Source organism: Camarhynchus parvulus, chromosome 2 (genome assembly GCF_901933205.1).
Source record: "Camarhynchus parvulus chromosome 2, STF_HiC, whole genome shotgun sequence".
Taxonomy (NCBI): domain Eukaryota; kingdom Metazoa; phylum Chordata; class Aves; order Passeriformes; family Thraupidae; genus Camarhynchus; species Camarhynchus parvulus.
In genome coordinates this window covers 27860510-27874040 of record NC_044572.1, presented here as the reverse complement: position 1 = coordinate 27874040, position 13531 = coordinate 27860510, and the positions used below count along the sequence as shown (strand labels likewise).

General features: G+C 43.0%; 1 protein-coding gene across 1 annotated transcript in view; it reads right to left on the bottom strand.

The window, feature by feature from the left end:
• The window catches only part of SCIN (scinderin), a 48558-nt gene extending 36826 nt beyond the window's left edge, over positions 1–11732 (bottom strand). Inside the window, exons 1-3 of the mRNA XM_030970922.1 lie at positions 11494–11732; positions 7651–7805; positions 5977–6138 (exon numbers count right to left, since the gene is read on the bottom strand). Of these exons, the coding sequence (XP_030826782.1) occupies positions 5977–6138; positions 7651–7805; positions 11494–11692 (516 nt within the window). The 5' untranslated portion in view covers positions 11693–11732. The remainder of the gene's footprint in view (positions 1–5976; positions 6139–7650; positions 7806–11493) is intronic.
• Positions 11733–13531: the final 1799 nt, after the last annotated feature.

The window sequence follows — 13531 nt, the reverse complement described above, 5'->3', positions numbered from 1 at the left end:
TGCACAAGTGGGGGTGAGTGGGAACATTCCAGTCCATAGAGTATGAAGAAAAATCCATACTCTGAATACTTTAACTGAAGTAGGTGGCAAAAGGGCTTTTTTTTTACCTTCATCTGATGACTTTGAGACTTTAGCAACTTCCAGAAAGCTGGCATTTACACTGCTGGGTAACTGGCTCATAGAATTACAGAAAAATTAAGATGCGTGCTTACCAAGATACACTTTTATAGACAAAACAGTTTAATGCTGTTAATAAGTTAATAAAGAACCTAATCACTTTAGTTCTTCAAGCTCAGCTACTTGTTTGGCAGCTCCCTGCTGCAGCATGAGCAATAGTTTAACTCTCAGCTGGGAGAAACTGGAGAAGAGGTTAGTTGTGGGAGGAAACGTGAATGGAAAACCTACATGAGTCAGTTGTTAAAGCCAGGGAAAGCAACTAAAAATGTGCAGTGATGAATGGAAAAATGCAAGAATCTGCTCTTCCAGCCCTGTTTATACCTTAACAGTGACTTTGCTTATGAAAGCAATTAATATGCCTGTTGTGAGCTACTTCATCCAATGGAAGAGAAGCAAAGCCACCTAAAAGAAGTAGTGAGGGAAGAAGATCACAGAAGCCACCAAGACAACTGTGCTTAAGGTTGCAATGTGATGCTGAATCACACCCCATGGTCATAACCATAAAGCAAGCATCTGTCATCTTGCTCTTTAAAAAGCAGAAGTTACTTTTCTTTTTGTAAACATAATTTAATCTACACCAAATTAAAAGCTGTTATGAAAAGAAGCTGTCATAAAAAGCCAGCCCTTTCGCCTGATGTATTTCTTCTAGCGTCTTCTTTTCTTCTTCTGACATACTTATTATGTGTTCTATTAGGAAGTTACTGATAGATGGATTATGGTAAAAACTCTGTTCAGTCTCATACTTTTGAGTTCTAATTTCATAATTTTCATTTGGATTCACAAAGCCCTTGAGAAATACATACATTGATTGCTAGATAGCACAAGCTGTTTCTAAGAATATTGTGGGCTCTTACATTTCAAACCAGCAACATCTTAGCTGTTTATAGATCAGTTTATCAGCACCACTGTAGGAATAGGAAGAATGGACAAGTGAGTACAGTTTACCTTCAAACTTCATTTAGCTTGAGCTATAGTTATCATCTCACCCATCTGCACACTTCCTTTGGGAGAAGGTGATGTTCTGCCTGGAGAACTTTTATTGTACTGACAAAACTTTCCAGCTGCAATCAGGCCCAAGCTGAAACCTCAGTGGTAGTTATCATACATTGCCCTTCACCCCCTTATTTTAACAACTGCCTCTCCATTTCTTTGGGAAGGCTGAGCAGTGCACAGCTCTCTGCCTGCCATTCCCAGTCACCTAGCTCATGGCACTGCTGCTGCCCCCCACCAAGAGATTAATCAGAGAGAGTCAAGTCTTACATTTCACAAAGCTTTATCCAAATACATACACAAAGAATATTTTTGCTGGTCAGTAAGGAGACAACTTCAGACAGCCTTCATATAGCAGAGCTTCCCAAACTGAGTTGGGAAGCATTCAATAAAACAGCTGATCAATTTATGTTGCTTTATTTTATTGTTACTCCCATTATTTCTGCTCCATGTTTTGATAATCACCCAAATTATTGACACATCTCAACATTCCTGTTCCATAAACAACCAGCATACGTCAATACACACGGGGCTAATTTCACAATACTGACAAGTTTCCTTCCCACTTTAAACCAGGAAAACTGACAAAAGATGTCAAAGTCTTTAGCACATCTTATCAGAAATATACAGTATGTTTACATATGCATCTAGATAAATACTAAAAAACAGCCTCAAAAACTGTATGTGTGTTATTAACTAAATGGCACAGTGATTTATCTTCCCCTTTGCCTTCTGCAACCATTTTCCATGTCCTCCTGCTCCTTGCTGTTTTGAGAATTGTCTTGCTGATGAAGGAAGAAAAAGGACTGTGTCTAAGGGGAGGTGGCTGGAGGATGGGGTGAAACAGGGAGAGCTGCATCTGGAGGTAAAGGGCAGCACAGAGCAAGGCCAGGCAGTTTAAGGCCACCAAGAACTGTCAAACCCACCCTGGTGCCTCTCACGTGGGATATCAGCAATAGTTCAGGGCAGAATTGGAAAGGCCTTGAGGAAAAGCTGAGGTTACTTGGTCTGTTCAGCCGGGAGAAGACGAGATGGAGGGAAGACATCATTGCAGTTGCAGCTTCCTCCTGAGGGGAAGGGGAGGGGCAGACCCTGATCTCTTCTCTCTGGTGTCCAGTGACAGGACCTGAGGGAGTGGCCTGAAGCTGTTGTATCAGAGTTTAGGTTGGATATTAGAAAAAGGTTCTTCATCCAGACAGTGGCTGGGCACTGGAATGGGCTCCTCAGGGACATGGCTGCAGCACCAAGCCTGACAGAGTTCAAGAGGAATTTGGACAACGCTCCCAGACACACAATTTGACTCTTGGGGCTGTCCTGTGTGGGACTAAGAGTTTGGCTTTATGATCCTTGCAGGTCCTTCCAACTTAGCATATTCTGTGGTTGTGTGGCAGAAAAGAGCAGCTCCTGGGAGGCCTTGAGCAGAGCTACACCTGGACAAGATGCACCAAGCAGCACCTGACAAAGGAAGGTGTGCTCCACTCCAGGCCCTCTCAGCAACCACCCTGCACTTGTCTTGCCTGCCCACAGGCTCCCTTACAGAGAGATTCCCAGGGTCACCAAAGAGGTGTCATGGAAATCCCATGTAGGAAAAACACTCCAACTTAAATCAGGGTCTGGCATCCCAGCACACTCCTGGGTCACTCCCTCTAAGGAAGATCACTACAGTCACAGCTCATGGTGTTACAGAAGACTGCTTGACTGAAAGATCTTCACACATTTCCCACAGATAACAATTCCTCTCATAGCATAGACAGTGCTTTCTCTGCCTTCTGCAGAGCTCTTTTCTCTTCCAGCCAAGAGAGTTCAAAGGAGGCAAGATGAGACCTGGGCAGGGTATTTGAAGTGCTGTAAACGTGGTTTAGTAACAGATCAGCCAAGGTGCTGTGTGGGTTGTGCACATGGGACATGGCCGCATGGGATCCCAACCACTTTTAAGAGAGAGAGAGACTGTCAGGAGGCAGGCAGTTAGAACACTATTTTTTGATCTTATTTCCAGCCAGGGTTTGACTCCAATAACTTAGCAGGCTGGATCAAGATAGGATAACCTTCATTCAAGGTCAGGTTGAACAGGGCTCAGAGCAACCTCAGCTTGTTGAAGATGTCCCTGCCCATTGCAGGGGAAGTTGATCTAGATGACCTTTAAAGGTCCCTTCCAACCAAAACTATTCTGTGATCTAGGTATGAGATAAACATCAGAACTTGAACTGTAAATATGTGAACCTAGCTGGAAATGCCCACACACACTTTTTGCTTAAATCATTATCCCTGTAAAGGAAATCCTAGTGGTAAGTAATGATTTTATTCCTATTCATTATGATCTTTCATAACTTTCCCTTATCTGTTCAAACCATGAGTTTAAAATACTGTAGTAATTGAGAATAACAGGAAAACTGAAATAATTTTTTATTATATTAGATAAGCAGCTTGATAAAATATAACAGGAAATGGACAGTGCAAGCAATTTTTCAGTTCCACGGAGACCATCCTTGTGGTTAGCTAAGAGACTGGGGAAAGTAAATCTTGGAAATTTATCTCATTTGACACACTACAATAATTTGATATTAAAAGCACTGACCATAAGCTCATTATTTTATGCAATTACTGCCCATTGCTCTTAGACAATGAGTCTGCAAGTGGTCTGCAATAAGTACCAAAACTCAGAAGCAACCTTATTTAAGATTGTTTCAATTGTTAAGTAATGGAATCTACTTAAGTGAAAATACTTTTCTTGTTTCAAAGGAACTTTAAATTCAATTAAGAGCTCCTGTAAGGACTCATAAAGCCTCCCTCATTTACAATGGGCCTTTAGTCATGGAAGATGTCAACCTGCAGTACAATTATTTCAGCTTGAAATAGAGCTCTTATAAAACTTGAGCGAAGTTTCTCCTGTGACATTGTATTTTCTACCACAATCCTTTATTTAGAGGTACTTCACTAGACTTGTATATCATCATCCTGAACTATGGCAGCTGTTTTCATCTCCCAGAAGCATAGTCTGGTTTATGCAATAACTATGTAATAACATGTGACTATGAATATCTCGATGCTAAAACACTTTTTTTCTTAACTTGTCAGTACATCCAGAAAAATGCATCTCTCTTTCACAACTGACATGACAAGACCAAGAACTGTATTAGACATGTGATTTGACCGACATTTCCCATTGAATGGCAAAAAAAAAAAAAGTATCTAGATATTGTTCACATCTAATCTTTCTTCCTGCAGTGTTGCATTGCTGCTTGACCTCTGTCTTGTCAAACAGTGAATCAGAAACCAGTGATGTTACACTGTAAAAAAGTAAAAGGCTTCCAGTGTACATTCAGTATCAGGTAAAGGCTCTAACTCTACATTACATTAAAATTGCTTAGTGAGAACACTCTCCTCTCACCAAAAGGGATGGGCCCCAAGCTAAACGTGTAACACTGGAACACATCCATAGCGCATTTCACCAGTGTCACTGCCATGCCTGCAGTGTGGCCTGACAGATTACTCAAGGTCATCTGGGTAACTGCAGCACAATAAGGGTCAGAACAAGTTGAATTCATGGAGTACACCCAGTTGTACACCATGTCCATGGGAGGTAGACTCCAGAAAACTCAAGCCCAATTACAGCCTTACTGCAAAAGCAGCATTATCTAGCAATGCTTAGTTCCAAACTTTCCATCTCCCATGGGTTAACTCTCAAAGGGAATAGATAATTTGGGTCTTCTATGCAAAGTGACATTGAGATATTACTTTGGATACTGATCACCAGGCTGTTCCAGATGATTAAACCACACTGACATAAGAGGAATAGAACAACATTCAAAACATACCATCTTGTGTTCCATCTGAAGGCTGTGAAGCATAATAAAAATCAAAGATATATTGGTACCAAGAAGCTACACTGATTATCTTCAACTGTCATGCTAGGGGATGCTTTCAGAGAAAAAAGAAACCATGAATTCTTATCTCAGAGAAAATGCACACCATGATTTCAGAAGAGTCCATTTTTCAATAGGTCAGGGGAACTCTGAGATCTTGAAGCAGCTGACCACTTCCTTGTGAAACACTACAGTTAAAATCAACTGCAGATAAACTATTTCCTTTCACATGCTTTCCATTTTATACATGTGAGTATAATTTCAAATTGGTAACTACCATCCAATTAGTGTGGACTACATCCCAGCTGTTACTCTTAGAATCAGAAAATCTCATGTATTCTGAGGTGACAGCACTACACTTTAAGCCACTTGAAGCAAGCAGAACTATCTTTTATGTGTCGATATTCTTTTGTGCTGTCTCTACTTGTTTTCAGCAGTAAGCCCTGAAGCACAGGATTGCTTCTCAAGTGATCTCTTCAAATATTCAAGTAGTTTTATAATCACTTTTGCAGCCATTTCTTTAGGGTCTACTGTCACTATCAAAGTTTGATGACTATAAAAAAATGCTCTTAAGAGAGTGGTTGAATCTGTGTTCTGCTCTGAACTAGGACTGATCCCATTCATCTGGTAGAGAGTGCAAAAGTCAGACTGGACTTAGAGTGAACTGTTTAAGCTGCTCAAACACCAGTAGTGAAAAACCCCAATGCCTCTCCTCTCTGGGAAAGAGAACTGTTTCTTGACAGATAATCTGTGCACACTTCAGGAAACATTTAGGGTAGTTTGAAACCTTTCAAGTGGTGTGACACTAAAACCAATTTTCTAAAGTAGATTCTTTCTGCTGATTCACATGAGTGACCAAAGTCAGTTTTGCATTTTAGGGGATGACTCAAACCTTGGAAGGGATACAGCTCTTGCTTTTCAGTGTTTTGCCCTACAAAGTACTTACATTTCCCAGGTCAATAATGAAACAATCTCCTTTGTTGAAGCTGGTCCAAGCCAGGGGGACTTCTGTGGCCCTTACAACTCTCCTGCCCTTGATATGCAGCAGCCTCTGGGCACTCAGATCATTAGTAACAACATGATTAAATCCAGAGGCAACACCACCTGCCTGAAGAAAATAAAACGAAGTCAGCTTTATTTCAGCTTCATTTCTGCAAAGTTACTTTTTTTTTGCTACAGATGAGGAGCTAGCAGTGGAAAAAAATTGCTTATGTAGTGAGAAGCAAGACAAAGTAATGTACTGTTTAAGAGTGCTGACCGCAGACCAGACAGACACCACTGCTGCTGAACTCTCAGGTGTGAACCTTTAGCCAAGGGAGCAGATATCACCCTCCTTCAAAGGGCTTTCAGACAAATAGCAAAAGTGAAAGCACAGAATTCACAGCACTCTCCAGCCTCCTTCAGAGGATGAGATAATACTGAACCCCATTGTTAGGACAAAAGTCAAGGACTGAGGAAAAGCAGAGAAATATGCAGCTCCTTTTGAAGTTTTTCAAACTTGAATCTCAGAGGTCCAGGTGGTTTAGTCCCTGGTTACATGTAGATGGATGGATAATTCCACAGCAGTTCTGCAATTTTATGAAAGGAGTATTTGCAGCTTAAGAGTCAACCTGGCAAGGAGTACCAAACTAGGGGAAGTGAGAGCAAACTGTTGATTTACAATCTGTGAGTGTAAACATAAGCATAATCCTGTAAACTGGCTGGGATGCCTGCCTCTGTGAGGCAGCATTCTCCACTCCTCTGGGAGACCCACACCTTGTGCTGGAACAGAGAGTGGCTCTTGAAATTACAAAAAAACAACCGCCTAAAATTAAAATATAGAAGTTAGGGTGCATCACTGCCAACCTTACTTACACAGAGTTAAAAGCTTGATTGTGTTGACAGAGAGAAGTTACAAACCTTCATCATGGCGGGAAATGGCTGAATGAGCCATGGGCTCCCAGAGCTTCTACTATGGAGATATTCTCAGGAGATATATTACTCTATTCTTAAAAAAAACCCCACAGATGTTGATGCAAAAAAAAAAAAAGTTACTTTTCAGCTATTCAGCTTCTGGAAGTGACACAAGGACACTGACACTACACCTTTCCAAAAGCTAGAATTTTTATCAAAAATCTGGGAGATTGTTTTATCTGCTTCAGAAAAAAACTGCAGTAGGGCTGGAAAACCATCATTTTTAGATTCAAATGAAGTTCTGGTCTTTTCCATTCTATTAATGTTTCTAACCTCTTGAGCAAACTGGGTTCTGCATTTGAACAAAAATATTTGGCCTGCAGGACAAATTATTTCTGTGAGATTTAACACCACCCAGACCACAGAGTCCCTACTGGGAACTCTTAGACACATAAGTATGAAATTCTAGGACAGCTTTATTTTGGGGAAAAAAAAAATGGGAAAGGTTTTCACATATCAGAAGAGGCACTGACAAACAAGCTGCTGCTGTACAAATACTGGACTCCTATGGTTTAAGATGGGTGGTTCAGATCTAAATCCACAAAGCTATTTTTAATAAATAATAAACTATTTTAAAAATCTCCACTTACAAAGAAAAACATTTTCTTTTTATGTAGGGAAAAAATGTTACATGCAATTTCAGAATATATTTTGACAGACTCTTTACCTTGTATTTAATTCCTCCTTTGAAGTAACCCACAAACTCAGTAGATTCATATCCTTGAATTTCTCTACTCTGCACAGGCTTTCCTCCTAGATAGTCATCCATTTGAACAGCAAAGATAGCTGCAGCTGTGCTTTCATCCTGGGTGCATTCTTTCCCTGAAAAAAGGAGAAATATGTCAATAAAACATTAATATAATTTTGAATTCTGGTGGAGAAATTATTCCTGCAACAACTGGACACTGCCTTCAGCAGGTTGTATAACCCCTGTTTATGTGGAAACAAAGCACTGAATCACAACCTTGCTCACCACCAAGTAACATGATCTTCCAGACCATTTGTTGACTACTTGTAGAACTGCATTCATAAGGAAAGAAATATTGAAAAATAGTGAAGCTCATCTTCTCTTAGAATCTTCAAACAAAAGAATAATTTAATTGAGTTTAACATGGCAAGCATCAGCTGTAATGATTTTTGGACTTTCAGCTGAAGTTCAAAGAAAGAAAGGTCATGTGAAAGAACTGTCTGGATGGTAAAACATGTATTTATTCTAAGAACAACTCACCAAACCATAAAGCCAAAATAATTCAAAAGCAGTCCTCTTGACACTACAATGCAAGCAAGATATTTGCCTGGTACAGCTGGGAGAAAGAAAAGCAGCTTTGGGGCTCAGATATTTGCTTCATGAGGTCACACTTTGTTTTGTACCTTACAGAGAGTAGCCTATTCCCAAGACTGTGGCAAAACAGCCTCCTGACCTGGTGTGCTGATGCCTGTACATGCAGAAAACAGGCTGTATATTAAACCAAAGATTTTAATGGGAGCCCATACATTTTGGATTAACATTTCCAGCAGTTTTAATTGTTTCAAGAAAAGCACTAATAGAATCAAGTCTAAAAAAACAGGCTTCTCAGTAACTACAGAAGAAAAAGGAAAGGTGAGGCCTCCCATTTGTTTCCCAATCACATCATGATAGAACTTGCTATGTTCCAATATGCTTTCTCAGAACTGGGTACCACCTTAAAGTTGGTGGTAAAGTTTTGGAGGTTTTAGGGGTGGTATTTGTTCTTTTTCTAAATAGGGGTAACCACATCCATTAAGACTAGCTCTTTCTAAGTTACTACTTGCAATTACGTAACAGGGTTCAGGGTTAAAGAAAAATGGTTTTTGAACAGTCAGAGGTAAGAACTACTATCAGACTTGGTCTCGCAGCTGTTATGCAATAAAATACTCAGGAAAATCTAATTAAAATAAAAAAAAATCAAGTGAGCATCAGTCCAAGCATAAGTTACTCAGGCTGCTAGGAAAACCAGATTTACCTTACAGTCTAAGGCACAAAAAGCTATAAATAAGCCAGAGCATAAAAAGAAAAAAGAACAAGTTTTTACCAAACAGATCTTGGCTCACATGGACAGAGCTTATGACTTCATCTCTGGGAACAAGGGTTACAAAATAGTTTAAAAATACTATGCATGATTTTATTAAAGATACAAAGTTGGGTATAGCCAATCTCACTTGCACAAGTATTTTCATACTGGCACAGTGCATGCTGTTTCCATTAAGGATAGTTTCAAGTCCAGACAGCTCCCTTGGGATTAGTACAGCTACCAAGGCACCCCTCAAGTGCCAGTAGAGACAACTGAGTCAGGATGTCTGAGCAATGTTAAAAGTGGATAAACCTGCAGCAAAACAGATCCACATTGATTGCTTGGCCATGCCAACAATGTTGATACACCCAGGTTAGCTTGCTCAGAAATTATCCAACCTCAACAGTATCTCAGTGCCTGTGAGATACTTGGTAAAACTGTGGCTTCCCCATAGGAGGCTTCAGCATGGCAAAACAACTGTGGGGTCACTTTACCCCACTGATGCCAGTCACAGCTGAAGACTGTCAGCACACTGAGGTCACACTCCCATAGTCTAGACCTTCTTATAGCCCCTTGGGTGTGCCTAAGCAAGGAATTAGGAGGACCTTTGTCACTATGTAATAGGAAAATTTGATATTGGGGGTCTTTTTTTGCAGGTCAGAATCTGTGCACACTCATGGCCACTGTATGTGGCTGCCACAATAACATACCACAGGTGACAAGCAGGAGTAGGACTGCATCACCAAATGGCAAGGCCCTGGTAAGTACCTAAGACCAAAGTCTGCAGTGTTTCCCTCATCACAAGAATTCTTTCTTTACATCCTAAAGAGTGATAGTGACTGCTGCAGCTGTCCAGAGACACTTATGGGAAGTCTTCAGAAAGACCCTATTGTGATTTTCCTCCCCACAGACAATACAGTCTTTGCTTACAAGGAAAAAATTTGGTGTACATAAGGGCAGTGTAAATCAGTTAAAAATACCAACATGATTCCACAGTTTTTGCCCTGAGTGTGACTGGCCCTCCCAATACACCTTATTTGAAATCCTGGTCTCCTGTTGTATTAACTGTGCAGCAGTGTTTGAGATTATTCCACCCCACTGCTGAAGTATCTGGCAAGCAGGAAGGGATTTGCCAGCACTGAGCCTCCCTGCTGCCACCTTGCCAGCTGCACAACAACAGTGGGTGCCCAGATCACCTGAAGCCATTTGGACTATCTAGGTAGCACCACATCAGCACAACATGTGCATCAATGTGTACAACTAAAGCTCTTCAGACACCAGCAATGAGGTTTTAACTGCTGCAAATGTCAGTCACTGTTCTACCTTCCCTTCCCATGAGCTGCAAACAGCCCTTACATCACTCCCTGTGATGTGTCAAGTAGACCTTCACTAAAACATGAGTAATTCCAGCTTCATTAACAAAGATCCACAAAACCAACCCCTGCTACTAATTAGCAGCACTGCTGACAAAAAGTCTCTGCCAGAGATTCATTCACACTGCCATCTATGATTACACCCTTACCAGACACAGATACTAACATGCTTGCCAGCTGGGAAACTCGGAAGACATGCAAAATTCAATGCTCAAACATTTATGCAGAAACAATCCAAGCTTTATCTGCAATCATTTTTCAATGCATGCAAAAGTACAATGAGAACTGCAGCAACTCAAGCACATTAATGTTAATACACCTATCTTTATGTGCATTCATTGAGATTATTGCCTACAAACACAAACTTGTTGGTGAAACAAGAAAAACGTAGTAAGTTTCAGGCAGCTAAACAGCAATCACTGTGGCAGGATGACTCTGTCGCCAGATGGGGAAGTCACATGAAACTTCCAGGAGATGGGGAAGTCACGTAAAACACAACTTTGATGTAAAGTGGGCTAGTCAAGGTGGAAGGCAAAAGACCGGTTCCAATCCCCGTAGGCTGTCAGACTGATATTAACGAGGTTTTAAAGGAAACCTGGTGTCTTTGCACTTGATCTCTGTACCATCAGAAAGCAAAGTTAATCGATCTGGAAAAGGCACACCCAGACGCTAACCAGGGCCTCTAACAACACCACAGAGAGATGGCCAAGAGGACATCTTCATCCAGATGGAAATAAAGACAAGAAAACTACTCATGCGAGTGAAGGCAGGATTTCACTCCAGAACCTCTGTCGGGTGCAGCCAAGATTTGCCTTTAACACTTCAGTACTTTCCCAAACTACCACGGCAAAGCGAGCAAGCTTTCACCTTTCTGCCACAGCCCACAGTCCCACCCCTCAGTGCCTCAGCATCGGAGGCGATGACGCTCGGCACCACCCTGGCTCTCGGCAGCAGCCCCACTTCTGTCTCCACCTCGAGTACCCCTCTGGGAAGCCTCGCAGCCGCAGCCTTACTGAGAAGGGCGGGGAAAGCCCTGTCCCGGCTGCCCTGGAGCCCGGCGAGCCCCTCAGCGGCCGGCCGGGCCCTGCGGGCTGCCCTCGCTCCTACCGAGCCAGTAGTGCAGGCGGTAGGCGACGTTGTCCCCGCGGCGCTCCGTGCGCAGCACCAGGTACGCGTCCCCAACGAAGAAGTCGCCGTGGCAGCTCGGGGGCACCGGCACCAGCTCCAGCCGCTCGACCCGCCACACCTGCAGCCCGCTCTGCCGCCCGGCCTCGGCGAACGCCGGCGGGAACCTGTCCGGAGCCATGGCTGGAAGCGGGGAAGCCGCGGACGCTCCGCACCGCCCGTTTATACCGCAGGGCGGGCGGGCGGGGCCGGCCCTGGGCGGGTGCGGGGATGCGCCTGTCCCAGCCCTTCCAGCGGCACCCGGGAGCTGGGCGGGTGCGGGGGGATGCGCCTGTCCCAGCCCTTCCAGCGGCACCCGGGAGCTGGGCGGGTGCGGGGGCGCTTCCCCCCTTCCGCGGGCTGGGGGGGGGGGGATGCTTCCCAGCCCTTCCAGGGCACGGACTGGGCGGGTGGGGGGATGTGTCCAGAGCGGCCCCCCGGGGGGGGGGGGCGGGGGATGCGCCTGTCCCAGCCCTTCCAGCGGCACCCGGGAGCTGGGCGGGTGCGGGGGGATGCGCCTGTCCCAGCCCTTCCAGCGGCACCTGGGGCCGGCTCAGCTGTCCTGTAGTTACTCGTTTTTAACACGCCTGTAAAACAAACTCACCCGGAATTCCTTTTGTGTCTGTGCCCAGCGCCGTAGCAGGGGTGTTACAAAAAAATCAGCCACCCTCACTGCAAACAGAGGACGTTTCTCTATTCTAAAATAATAAGATAAAACCCCAGAAAAGACAAGGAAAAAAAGTACAAGTGGGTTAATACAGTGTCTGCGGATGTTGTAGCATTGTGCTATTTGTTTCTATAATTATCACATCTGACTTGTATGAGCTGCTCATACCAGAACACAAAGAGTTTCTATAGCTTGCACTTGCGGCAGGGCACTTTTCCATCCCCGGCTGGAATGGCAGAGCACAGCTCTCATTCACCCAGTAATCTCATTTCTTTTGTTCAATACTGATAGGAATCTTTCGGGGGCTGGGGAGAATTTTTCATCTGAGATTCCAGATGAAGCCCAGAATTTATACCAATTTCCCCTTCTCAGAAAATTAAAAGAGTTCTGCTGGTGTTTTTCCAAAACTGTGCAGCAGCCCAAAAGGTTTTAAATTCACTTCCTACTTGTCTGTCTCCTTTATAAATCTCTGGTACATCAACATGGCAATTGCAGTTTTCATTGCAATATGAAAATTATAGCAAAATCCCTGTTTTCCATCTAATATTGATAGGCAGATCAGCCTGGGTACAATACAAGCAGATGCAGTGCAAGCTGTCAGTACATCAAAAAATACATTTCAGAAAGGGTTTTGCTTAGCTTCATCATCTTATCCACCTGGATGAGTTTCGAAGCTCCTAATTCCCCCACGGGGTCGCTTTATCAAGTTAATACAAGAAGAGTGCAAGTATCCACCCGCAGGCAGATCAGGGCTCCCTCAGCAAGTGGGAGAGGCACTGCTAAATGCAACAAAGCAGCTGGAGAGCATCCTTGCTGGGGAAAAAAAAAGAAGTTAAAAAAATAACACCACAACTAAGAAATTTGTGTTACGGTCTTCCCATCTTCTCTTTATACTGTCTTGAGGCAAAAGAGGACCTTGCATTGTGTGTATCCACTATCATCTCCCATTTTGGTGGGCACCCTGTCATCAGTTTGCCAGACAGAGGTGCACAGGCACTCTCAGCTTTATCCTCACTGTTTAGAAAGGTAAACTCTGTGTGCTCTGTTTTGTCTAAGGTCCAGCTAAACAAGGTGCAGCTCACCTTCACAAGTTCACAGCCAAGCATTTTATCCCTCATTCTGCCAGGGCTGCAGTAAGCCTGCTTGATAACAGCGTAATTCACAAATAAATTACCTTTCTCAAGATGTTCATCATATGAAGAAGAAAAAAAAAAATAAGGAAGAGTAGCCAAAAAATTCCAGCAGTTCTACTTTCAATATGGTATCAGAAATGTTCTGAAATATTCAAAAGTGATTTTTCAAATTTGTCCTCAC